Source organism: Arachis duranensis, chromosome 10, assembly GCF_000817695.3.
Source record: "Arachis duranensis cultivar V14167 chromosome 10, aradu.V14167.gnm2.J7QH, whole genome shotgun sequence".
Lineage (NCBI taxonomy): Eukaryota > Viridiplantae > Streptophyta > Magnoliopsida > Fabales > Fabaceae > Arachis > Arachis duranensis.
Window position 1 is genome coordinate 4,691,283 of NC_029781.3, and position 12,404 is coordinate 4,703,686.

The 12,404-nt window shown below is 38.8% G+C and overlaps 1 protein-coding gene across 1 annotated transcript; it reads left to right on the top strand.

Moving 5' to 3' along the window:
* The first annotated feature begins 11,523 nt into the window (after window positions 1–11,523).
* LOC107468514 (pathogenesis-related protein 1-like) lies at window positions 11,524–12,021 on the top strand. Its single transcript, XM_016087822.3, has one exon. It carries the CDS (start codon window positions 11,524–11,526, stop codon window positions 12,019–12,021), a length of 498 nt encoding a protein of 165 aa, XP_015943308.1.
* Window positions 12,022–12,404: the final 383 nt, after the last annotated feature.

The window sequence follows — 12,404 nt, forward strand, 5'->3', positions numbered from 1 at the left end:
TGTTTGGTAAGGGGAAGGCGTCCTTTGGACATGCTTTGTTGAGATCCGTGTAATCAACGCACATTCGCCATTTCCCGTTAGATTTTTTTACTAGTACGACGTTGGCCAGCCAGGTCGTGTAAGGGAGTTCTCGGATGAAGTTGGCTTCAAGTAGGGCTTTCACTTGTCTTTGGACCTCGGCGGCTCGGTCTGGTGACATTTTCCGTCTTCTTTGCGCTACAGGTTTGGCTAGGGGGTCTACTGCCAGATGGTGAGACATTAGGTCGGGGCTTATTCCCGGCATATCGGCTGGGGTGAATGCGAACAGGTCTTTGTTTTGTTTTAAAAGTTGGGAGAGTTCTTCTTTGAGGTCGTATGGGAGGTTTCTGTTGATGAAAGTATACTCTTCTTTGGTTGGCCCTATCTGTAGTTTTTCCATGTCTCCTTCTGGTTCCGGTCTAGGTTGGCCGTCTAGTCGTGCGTCTAGGTCGGCAAGGAATATTCCGGCCGCGTCCCGGGATTTTTTCCTTAGGGCTAAGCTATTGTTGTCGCATTCGGCTGCAACTTCTCGGTCTCCGTGAATGGTTCCGATGGTGCCGTCATCGGCTTTGAATTTCATGAGAAGGTATTTGGTGAAGATGACTGCCGAGAAGTCGTTGATTGTTTTTCTCCCGAGAATGACGTTATAGGCTGTGGAGTCTTTTAGGACGACGAATTCGGATAGGATCGTCTTTCTCTGATTGCTTGTTCCTATGGTGATGGGGAGAGTAACCGAGCCGTCTGGTTTGAGGAAGTTATCTCCGAGACCCGTGACGCCGTGGTGGTGCGTTTGGAGGTTGTCGTTGCGGAGCCCGAGTTTGTCGAAGGCTCCTCGGAAGAGGATGTTGGAGTCGGCACCCGTGTCCACGAGTATTCGTCTTACTAGTCCTGTTCTGATTCGGGCTGATATGACGAAGGGGGCATCTTCGGCCGAGGTGCCGTGTTGGCAGTCCTCGGGTAAGAAGGTTATCGTGCTGTCGGTAATGGTGACTGGGTCGTGGTTTTTGACGGCCATTACCTTGAGGTCTTTTTTCATTGTTAGTTTTGACTTATTTGGCACGTCCTTGCCCGTGATGACGTTCACTATGATGGTCGGATCTTCTTCGGTGTTTTCCCTGGGCGGTTTTTGAGTTCTTGGGTTGCGTCATTCTCTTTCTAGTGATTTGTCTCTGTCGGCGTGCCTTGGTTCTCTGATAATTTTGACGAACTCTGGGAGTTTGCCGTCCCGTATGGCCTGCTCAAGGGCGTCTTTAAGGTCGTAACAGTCATGTGTTTTGTGGCCGTATCCGCGGTGATAGTCGCAGTAGAGGGCTTTGTTTCCTCCTGTCCTTTCCTTGAGTGGTCGGGCCCTGGGGATGATGCCTCGATCTGCTATTTGGTGGTATACCTCCGTAATTGGTGCTGTTAGGGGGGTGTAATTGGAGAATTTTCCTATTCATGGAGGTCGGTGGGTCGGTTTAATGTGGTCTCGTTGGTTTTCTTTGGGTGGTACATTATGACGAGGAGTCGGGTTGCCGTGTTGGTTGGCGACGTGTTGCCGCTTGCTGGCAGCGACGACCTGGCTGACTTCCTCGTCGTTGATGTAATCTTTGGCGACGTTCTGGATTTCGTGCATGGTCCATACCGGTTTGGTGGTGAGATGTTTGCGGAAGTCTTCGTTCATGAGCCCGTTAGTTAGGCAGAGGCTGGCAACGGAGTCCGTGAGTCCGTCGACCGTCAGGCACTCGTCGTTGAAGCGGTCAAGGTATTTTCTTGTGGATTCTTCTTGCTTTTGTGTGACCCCTAATAGGCTGATGGGGTGTTTAGCCTTGGTGATTCGGGTTGTGAACTGGGCTGTGAATTTTCTTGTGATGTCGTGGAAGCTAGTTATGGATCCGTTCGGGAGGGCGTTGAACCATTTGATCGCTGGTCCGGCAAGGGTTACTGGGAAGGCTCTGCATCGGACTGCGTCGGATGCCCCTTCTAAGTTCATTCTGGCTTCGAAGGCTGTTAGGTGCTCTTGAGGGTCTTTAGTTCCGTCGTACTTCATGTCGGTTGGTTTGTCAAAACCTCTGGGGAGTTTTGCTCTTAAGATTCCTTCTGTAAAGGGTGTAGCTCCCATTATGGTGTGGTCACTTCTCGTACGTTTGGTGCTTCGGTATCTCCGGTCTTCGTCTGAATCGTGTTGACGATTTAGATCCCGAGAAGCGCTGCGATGGTGTTTTTTGTCGTATCGTCGCTCAGGGGATTTCTCGTGTCGGCGGTTGCGTGAGGTGCTGCGATCATCTCTCCTTTTGTGTTGCCGGGTTGACGATCTGCCGCGGTGGGATCTTGACCTGGAAGTTGCATGGCTTCCGTGCTCGTTATTTCGTTTTTCTCTGTCGTTTAACTTGCCTTCAAGTTCTTGGACCCGGAGACAGAGCTCCTGGATGATTTGTGCCGCTTTGTCTCTGGTTTTCTCAGGATGTTGTGGGTCCGTCGTGACGTGTTCGTTTGCGTGGTGGATGGTGCTTGCTATTTTTGCTTGGTTTGTGGTTTCATGGTGTTCTGAGATCGGACGACGCGGTTGGGAGTCGTCCTGGCTTGATGGGTTATCCTCTAGGATGCCCTCCATCCGGTCTGATTGCCGCAGGTCCCCACAGACGGCGCCAATGTACAGAATGCTTCTGATACGATATAGTAGGAGGATCGGGAACCCGCGGGACGAGTCAGATGTTGGATTGTCCAGATGGAGAGGAGGGGAGGTATCTGCAAAGACACTCCGACGCTCAAGTCAGGATGGATCTAAGAGGTATAAGGTGCGAGGAATGAATGATTACCTGGAGGGATCTGGGTCCTCTTATTTATAGGTGATGGTGAATATCTTATCTTTATCTTATCTGGCTAAGATAAGAAGGGGCGTTTAAATTCAAAAGTTGGTTAGGAGCTCTAGAGAGCCGGTGTGGGGCTTTCTAGAGAGATGAAAATGGGTTGACCCGGTAAGCCGGGTTCGGGTTCGGACATGGGTCCGGGATCCGTGGGCCGGATCCGTAACATATAGTTTCAAAGACTTTGATGAATTAAAAAAAATTCTAATTTAAATTAATGACGATCAAACATTATTAACAGCAAAATTATTAATCTATTTTAATCAATATATGTTAATTAAAATAATTTTTGTTGTGCAGTTTTTTTATGGGCCGAACAGAAAAGAAAAAATAAAGCAAGTCCATTGGAATAATTTTCTTTCAGCATTAATGTTAAATTATTGAGATCATGGTGGCTAAAACAATGTTTTTGTTAATTGGGCCAGCAATTGTGATACAAGCTCTATTGAAAGTCTTGGTATGAGACCAAATATGATTGGTCCGAAAATGAAAAGAAAAGATAGCAAAGATTGCAATGCTTGCAACGGATACCTACTTTCATCACATGCTGGATTTCAAAATTCATTTAACTTGTATTAATTGTCTTGGAAACATGAGAAAGATTGTCATTAATATGATTGATGGCATTAAGGCTACACGCTACTCAAAGAAGAAAAAGCAACTTCTTTTCAATTAATTTGATTAATTCATTTAATTGCTTTTCTTCCAATTGTTTCTTCTCTCTCATTCTTTCTTTCTTCTCTTTCGGTCATTACACAACAAACCATCGAAGCTAAACCTAGCCACCGAAGAGAGGAAGATGCACGCTACAAGACCATCAAAATGATGGCAAGAAAAAGCAGACAAAAAGTATGCTGTGGCTAAGATTCTCATTCACTTTTGGTAAGATTTTGTGATGAGATCTTGGCTTTCTCTATACCAAAAATGGCTGAAGAAGATTTCGGCCAGCAAGGAGAAGATCTTTGGAGGGATGGCTTGTCTCTGATCTTGCTCAACCACCACAGGAGGTAGCTACAGTGGCTACGTGATGGAAGAGGTAGAGATAAGAGCAGATGAAGCTATCATCATCATGAACCATCAAGGGCCAGGAGTTCATTTTGGAGAGCAAGAAAAGATGAAGGGCTCAGATTGATGAAGATTGGTGACCAAGGAAGGACTAGAGGTAATTGTATGTTGGATTTTGCATGGGTTATCTCTTCTCTCTCTCTCTGGCCAAACCGGTTCTGCTTTGAAGAAGAAGGAGATTAGCTTGGTTTGTTTGGTTTCAACCTTGAAGACTTCTCCCTATAAGTAAGGGTGAACAGTCAGGGTTTGATTCAAGAAGAAAGTGTGAGAGTGCAAGGCACAAAGTTCTCAGAGCTACCTGAGCTAATAGATTTTCTTCTCATTCAATGTATTCTGTTTTGTATTTTTCTGTTTAATTTTATCATGTCTTGAGTCTCATAAAAAAATACAAACAGTGAGGTTTGTATGAAAAAGTCATAGACCAGAAAAAGGCAGAGAATGCAAAATTAAAAGAAAAAGCCATAGATGTCCTTAGAGTTCCTTTGTACATCTGTGTTGTGTTTCATGATTCTGTGGGAATCCCTTTGTAAGTTGGGTTAGCACTTTACAGTTGAAGCTTGGCAGTGACCAAGTCAAGTTCAGGATTGGGTTTAGAATTCTGGACTTGTCCCAGATAGGAAGGGTAGTTCCTAAGGAGAATTAGTGTATGTAATCAAAGTTGATTATAGTGAAATTCCATCATTGTTGTGATGGAGACTAGATGTAGGATACACTACACTTAGCAGCTGAACCAGGATATATCTGGGTGTAATTCTCTTTCTCTTCTACTCTATTTTCTGTTTCTGCTGCACAGGAGATAAAACCGCAAAATATCTCGTGCCAAGTGACGAGACAAAAAGAAAATTCTCGTGGCTAGGGACGAGACAAAAATCAAATAAATCTCTAGAAGTTGTTTCAAAGACCAGCAAGTGTTCTGAAGTAAAAAAAGGGACTAAGATTCAACCCCCTTCTCTTATCCACTGAAACCATCAATTGGTATCAGAACTTGGTCTCAAAGAGATCAAACTTTGCAGCTTGGAGAAAAGATCCAGATGGCAGAAAGCAGTAGCTCAAATTTGGTGTCCTACAACCTTATAGAAGGACAGTCAAGCAATAGACATCCCCTTTTCAATGGAAAAAACTATACCTATTGGAAGGAGAGAATGAAGATCTTTTTGCAAGTAGTGGACTATAGACTATGGAAGATTATCCTAGAAGGCCCTCAATTCGCAACCACCACAAGTGCTGAAGGAGTAGTCTCTCTCAAACCCGAAGCAAGCTGGACCGAAGAAGACAAAAAGAAGGTGGAACTCAACACCAAGGCTGTCAACTTACTCAATTGTGCTATTAGCTTCGAGGAATACTGACGGGTATCACGATGCACAACGGCAAAGAAAATCTGGGACAAACTTCAAATCACTCATAAAGGAACCACAATAGTGAAGAAGACTCGGATAGACATGCTGAACAGAGAGTATGAAATATTTGCAATGAAGAAAGGAGAATCTATTGATGAACTGTTCGAATGGTTCAACATCATCATTGTTGGCTTCGATGCTATGGGAATAACACATTCTGATTCTGTGCTTGTGAGGAAAGTTCTAAGATGCCTTACAAAAGAATGAGAAACAAAAGCTTTAATCATTTTTGAAAGTAGTAGTTTAGATTCCATGACATATGATGATTTAAGAGGAAACCTACTTGCTTTTGAAATACTTATTTGAAAAAAGATTCAAAAAAGAAAGGAATTGCTTTTACATCTGTAACTAACTCCTTGGATGATGAATCCAATGATAATTCTTCTGAAAATGAGTTTGTGTTGTTTGCCAAGAAATTTAGGAAAATGATGAAGTCCAAGGAGAGAGGCAAAGGAAGCAGCTTTAGGATACAAAGAAAGGATCTCAACAAGGTTACATGCTACAACTGTAAAGAAACTGGGCATTTCAAGTCAGATTGCCCTAAGTTGAAGAAAGAATAGAAGCCAAAAAGAGGAAAGAAAAAGGGGCTGATGGCATCATGGGAGGACTTGGAAAATGACTCAGATAGTGATGAATCCAAGACTAAGTCACAACCATGTCTCATAGCAGATAACATTGAACAGGTAGTCTTCCATAATCCAAACACTAAAGATCTTCATCTTATGATAGACCACCTTTCTGAAAAAATAAGATATTTTTGCTTGATAACCAAGATCTTGAACAACAAATCACCATCCTTAAAGCTGAAAATGGCTTTCTCAAAGAAAAGCTAAGGGAGGGCGAAACTGCTACTGAACTTGTTGAAGAAAATAAGCAGTTAAAAGCTCAACTTAAAAGCTGTGAAAGTAATCATTCTGTTGTTGCATATGTAAACTGTTTTAAAGAGAATGAAGAATTGCTGAAAAAGATCAAAAACCTTGAAAATGACCTAGCCAAGTTTACTCAAAGTTCTGAAAATTTAAATCAAATTTTGGCTAGTCAAAAACCACTTTTTGATCAAGCTGGCTTGGGATTTCAAAAGACTTTCAAATCTATTGAAAAACCTTGTTTTGGAAATATTGATTCATCTTCTAATGACACAAGGTTCCAAAACCCAACCTACTTTAACAAAACAGCAACTCCAAGGTTCTGTAGACTATGCAACCGAAATGGCCACTTTCCCATTCAATGTTTTTTTGGTGAAAGGATGATTGGTGATAAAGTTTACAAAGTTATTTTTTATTATAATGGATTAGGACATAATAGATGGTTTAACGTGAAAGAATCCAAAAAGATTTGGATACCTAAGGTCACTTGAGCTTGTTTTGTAGGTGTGCCTAGCATCCAAATGGAAGGAAAATATGTGGTACATGGACAGCGGATGCTCTAGGCACGTGATCGGAAAGACAACCTTCTTCATAAAGCTTGATGAGTATGATGGAGGACTTGTCACTTTCGGTGATGATGGAAAAGGAAAGATAGTGGCTATTGGGAAAGTTGGTAAAAGCTTTTCATCTTGTATAAATGATGTTCTTCTTGTAAATGGTTTGAAACATAATTTACTTAGTGTAAGCCAATTGTGTAATCTAGGCTTTGAAGTTATTTTTATAAAGTTTGTGTGTTTGGTTGTTTGTGAAAAAACTGGGGATATTTTATTTGAGGCTAAAAGATGCAATAATATGTATGGATTGACTCTTGAGGACTTGAAAGAACAAAATGTAACATGTTTTACTTCTCTTAAATCTGAAAAATGGCTATGGCATAGAAATTTAGGTCATGCTAACATGTACCAAATTTCTAAGCTAGTCAAGAAAAATTTGGTGAGAGGAATTCCAAATATCAAATTTGATAAGGATCTTACTTGTGATGCTTGTCAATTAGGCAAACAAGTAAAATCTTCTTTTAAACCAAAAGATAGAATTTCAACCAAAAGGCCATTAGAGATGTTACACATTGATCCTTTTGGTCCAACAAGAACTCAGTTTAGGAGGTAAATACTATGGTCTAGCTAGTGGTGGTGGATGATTACTCTAGATTTGGTTGGGTACTTTTTCTTGCTCATAAAAATGATGCTTTTCATGCTTTCTCAACCCTTTGTAAGAAAATTCAAAATGGGAAAGATTTAAAGGTGGCCCATTTGAGAAGTGATCACGGAAAGGAATTTGAAAACCAAGACTTTAAAAAATTCTGTGATGACTTTAGAATTGCTCATAATTTTTCATGCCCTAGAACACCTCAACAAAATGGGGTTGTTGAAAGAAGGAATAGAAGTCTTCAAGAGATGACTAGGGCTATGTTATGTGAAAATGAGGTTCCAAAATTCCTATGGGGTGAAGCTGTAAATACAGTGTGCTACATTTTGAATAGTACCATTATTAGAAAAGGGTTAAAAAAACTCCTCATGAGCTATGGAAAGGAACCCCTCCAAATCTTAAGTATTTTCATGTTTTTGGATGCAAATGTTTTGTGCTAAACAACAAAGAAAATATTGGTAAATTTGATCCAAAATCGTATGAGAGAATGTTTGTTGGATATTCCACCACTAGCAAGACCTATAGGATTTATCTCAAAGAACATAGGACCATAGAGGAATTCATACATGTGACTTTTTGTGATTCTAATTCAATCTCCAGTACTGTGATAGATGATGACACAGATTGTGAAGAAGTTGTCAAGGAAACCAGTGGTGAAAATCCCAAGTCTGCTCAAAATGAAGAATCTACCAGCCTAATTTTGTCTCGTCAGATTGGAGGAGATATTTCCATTTTATCTCCTGAGCCAGCACAAGAAATTGAAATAGTGAGACCCATAGAGGCTCATCAAAATTCAACACCACTCCGGAAGCCTAGAGAATGGAAGTCCATGAGGGGTTATCCTCATGACTTTATCATTGGTGATCCCTCTCAAGGTGTAACAACAAGATCCTCAACCAAAAGGCAATCTGAACCAAGCAATCTTGCACTCTTGTCACAAATGGAGCCCAACAATGTGAAATAAGCTCTTGAAGATCCATCATGGGTCAAAGACATGCAAGAAGAGCTTGCTCAATTCGACAAGAATGGGGTTTGGACACTAGTACCTCATCCGAATGGTAAGAAGGTAACGAGTACTAAGTGGGTTTTTAAAAATAAACTTGGTGAGGATGGACAAGTTGTTCGTAACAAGGCTAGATTAGTGGCCCAAGGTTACGATCAAGAAGAGGGTATAGATTTTGTGGCCTGCTGGTTTTTAACATGTATACATTTGTGGAAGCAATTGATTTATTTTGGTAAATATGTTTGCTGATATTGGATTAGGAATATTTTTTATCATGTTGGTAAACATGCTTGTTATTTTTGGTAGTTCCTTTAAAGTATTAATATGAAAATAAATCTTGAAAATTGCTGTGTTTGAAATGATCATATCTTAGATTAAAAAATTTTTTCTTACCATAATTACTATGTTCTAATTTGTTGTTTGAATAATTTTTAACAGATTAAAATAACAATTTACTTTGACTACTTTGTGTATTTGAGCAGAAAATCAAATTATTGATAACAAATGAGTTTTGATTATCATTCAATTATGCTCATAAATCAAGCCATTCAACATAACAAAATTATATATGTTGAATAACATTGTTGCCTTAGGCTTGATAAAAATTATTATAGGTATAAAGCTTTCCTTGGTAAAATAGCATATGTTTAGGGGAGAGCCATGTGACAATTGAAAAGGGGAAGAAATTCAAATATTCAAAGGGAGTACTCTATACTCTAATCTTTAATTTCTTTCCATTTCAATTTTAATAATGTTTGTCATCAAGGGGGAGATTGATGAGTTTGAAAAATACTAATTTAAATTGATGATGATCAAACATTATTAACAGCAAAATTATTAATCTATTTTGATCAACATATGTTAATTAAAATAATTTTTGCTGTGCAGTTTCCTTAATAGGCCAAACAGAAAAGAAAAAATAAAGCAAGCCCATTGGAATAATTTTTTTTCATCATTGATGTTAAATTATTGAGATCATGGTGGCTAAAACAATGTTTTTGTTAATTGGGCCAGCAATTGTGATACAAGCCCTATTGAAAGTCTTGGTATGAGACCAAATATGCTTGGTCCGAAAATGAAAAGAAAAGAAAACAAAGATTGCAATGCTTGCAACGGATACCTACTTTCATCACATGCTGTATTTCAAAATTCATTTAACTTGTATTAATTTTCTTGAAAATATGAGAGAGATTGTCATTGATATGATTGATGGCATTAAGGCTACACGCTACTTAGGGAAGAAAAAGCAACTTCTTTTCAATTAATTTGATTAATTCATTTAATTGTTTTTCTTCCAATTGTTTCTTCTCTCTCATTCTTTCTTTCTTCTCTTTCGGCCATTACACAACAAACCATGGAAGCTAAGCCTAGTCACCGAAGAGAGGAAGATGCACGCTACAAGACCATCAAACTGATGGCAAGAAAAAGCAAACAAAAAGTATGCTATGGCTAAGATTCTTATTCACTTTTGGTAAGATTTTGTGATGAGATCTTGGCTTCTCCATACCAGAAATGGCTGAAGAATATTTCGGCCAGCAAGGAGAAGATCCTTGGAGGGATGACTTGTCTCTGATCTTGCTCAACCACCACAGGAGGTAGTTACAGTGGCTACGTGATGGAAGAGGCAGAGATAGGAGCAGATGAAGTTATCATCATCATGAAGCATCAAGGACCAGAAGTTCATATTGGAGAGCAAGAAAAGATGAAGGGCTCGGATTGATGAAGATTGGTGACCAAGGAAGGACTAGAGGTAATTGCATGTTGGGTTTTGCATGGGTTATCTCTCGTCTCTCTCTAGCCGAACCGGTTCTGTTTTGAAGAAGAAGGAGATTAGCTTGGTTTGTTTGGTTTCAACCTTGAAGACTTCTCCATATAAGTGAGGGTGAACAGTCAGGGTTTGATTCAAGGAGAAAGTGTGAGAGTATAAGGCACAGAGTTCTTAGAGCTACCTAAGCTAACAGATTTTCTTCTCCTTCAATGTATTCTGTTTTGTATTTTTCTGTTTAGTTTTGTCATGTCTTGAGTCTCATGGAAAAGGACAAACAGTGAGGTTTGTATAAAAAAGCCATAAAGCGGAAAAAGGCAGAGAGTGAAAAATTAAAAGATAAAGCCATCGATGTCCTTAGAGTTCTTTTGTACATCTGTGTTGTGTTTCATGATTCTGTGGAAATTTCCTTGTAAGTTGGGTTAGTACTTTACAGTTGAAGTTTGGCAGTGACCAAGTCAAGTTTAGGATTGGGTTTAGAATTCTGGACTTGTTCCAGATAGGAAGGGTAGTTCCTAGGGAGAATTGGTGTATATAATCAAAGTTGATTATAGTGAAATTCCATCATTGTTGTGATGGAGACTGGATGTAGGTTGCACTGCACTTAGCAGCTGAACCAGAATATATCTGGGTGTAATTCTCTTTCTCTTCTACTCCATTTTCTGTTTCAGCTATACAGGAGATAAAACTGCAAAATATCTCGAGCCAAGTGACGAGACAAAAAGAAAAGTCTCGTAGATAGGGACGAGACAAAAATCAAATAAATCTCTAGAAGTTGTTTCAAAGACCAGCAAGTGTTCTGAAGTGAAAAAGGGGCTAAGATTCAACCCCCTTCTCTTAGTCACTGAAACCATCAGACTTGTTGAGTCGTCATAGCTTTTGCAAAAATGTTAATTTGACATTGATAATAAAATATTAAAAGCGACTCAAAAATTATTTTCTAGTTTCTACATTTTTAGTCATCCTATAATTTTACAAAAATGGCTTCATCTTCGAACTGCTAGATAGAAACTCAGCCTAGCTTAGCTTCTTAATTAACTATGATATTAATCTTTTTCTCCTATATTTAGGATACTACTTAACAAGACATGCGTTATCATATGATAGAATCGTTTTTGTTGAATCATGATTTTAATTTATAACAAAGTTAATTCAACCGTGTAACAAAATATTGAAAACAAATCATCCATTACTTGTTTTCATTGTTATGGATCCGGTAATCTTTTGAAACAACTACAACAACTTACTTTTCCAAGATTGATTCTTATAAATACCTCGCTACAACCTTAACAATTCTCATCAAACACATTAAAACATACATTACAAACAAACCAAAATCACATTTACACAAGACAATATGAAAACATGCAAGATTTCATTTTCTCCTATCACTATCTTAGGTTCATTATTATGCATTATGGGTTATGTATATGCTCATGATTCACCAAAAGACTATGTTGATGCACACAATGTAGCAAGATCAGAAGTGGGAGAACCAAGTTTGATTTGGGACGATTCTGTTGCAGCATATGCACAAAATTATGCCAATCAACGGCGAAAGGATTGCGAGCTGATCCATTCACATGGGCCTTATGGAGAGAACCTTGCATGGAGTAGCAGTAATGATTTTTCAGGTGTAGATGGTGTGAAATTATGGGTAGACGAAAAGGCATACTTTGATTACATGTCAAACTCATGTTCTGATAACGAAATGTGTGGTCATTATACTCAAGTGGTTTGGAAAAACACATTGCGCGTTGGTTGTGCCAAAGTGATTTGCGACAATAATGGAGGCACTTTCATTACTTGTAACTATGATCCTCCTGGCAATTACATTGGAGAAAGACCTTACTAAATAAAAATAAATATGTACTTTTTTATTTATAATATATATTATGTCGCTTATTTAATCATGGGTGGAGGGAGGAGTATTACTCATTATTATATATGTTTATGAAATAATAGATCATTTGATTGTGATTACTCCCCTTTTCAATAATAGCTACTTTGTGCTCCTGCTTCTTATATTATTAATCTTAAGCTAAGGTTTAATTATTTCGTCAATCTCTATAATTTTATCAATTTTTAATTATGTTTTTATATTTTTTAATTAAATTTTTATACTATATCAAATTTTGTAAGTATATCTTTATCATAATAAAAATATTAAAATTAATAGAATATTCTATTAAAATATACCGAATATTCAGCCAAGTGTTTGACATATATATTTTGTTT

Bases quoted from the DNA above. Each gene is read 5' to 3' on its own strand.
- LOC107468514 (XM_016087822.3), top strand. From the start codon at position 11,524: ATGAAAACATGCAAGATTTCATTTTCTCCTATCACTATCTTAGGTTCA.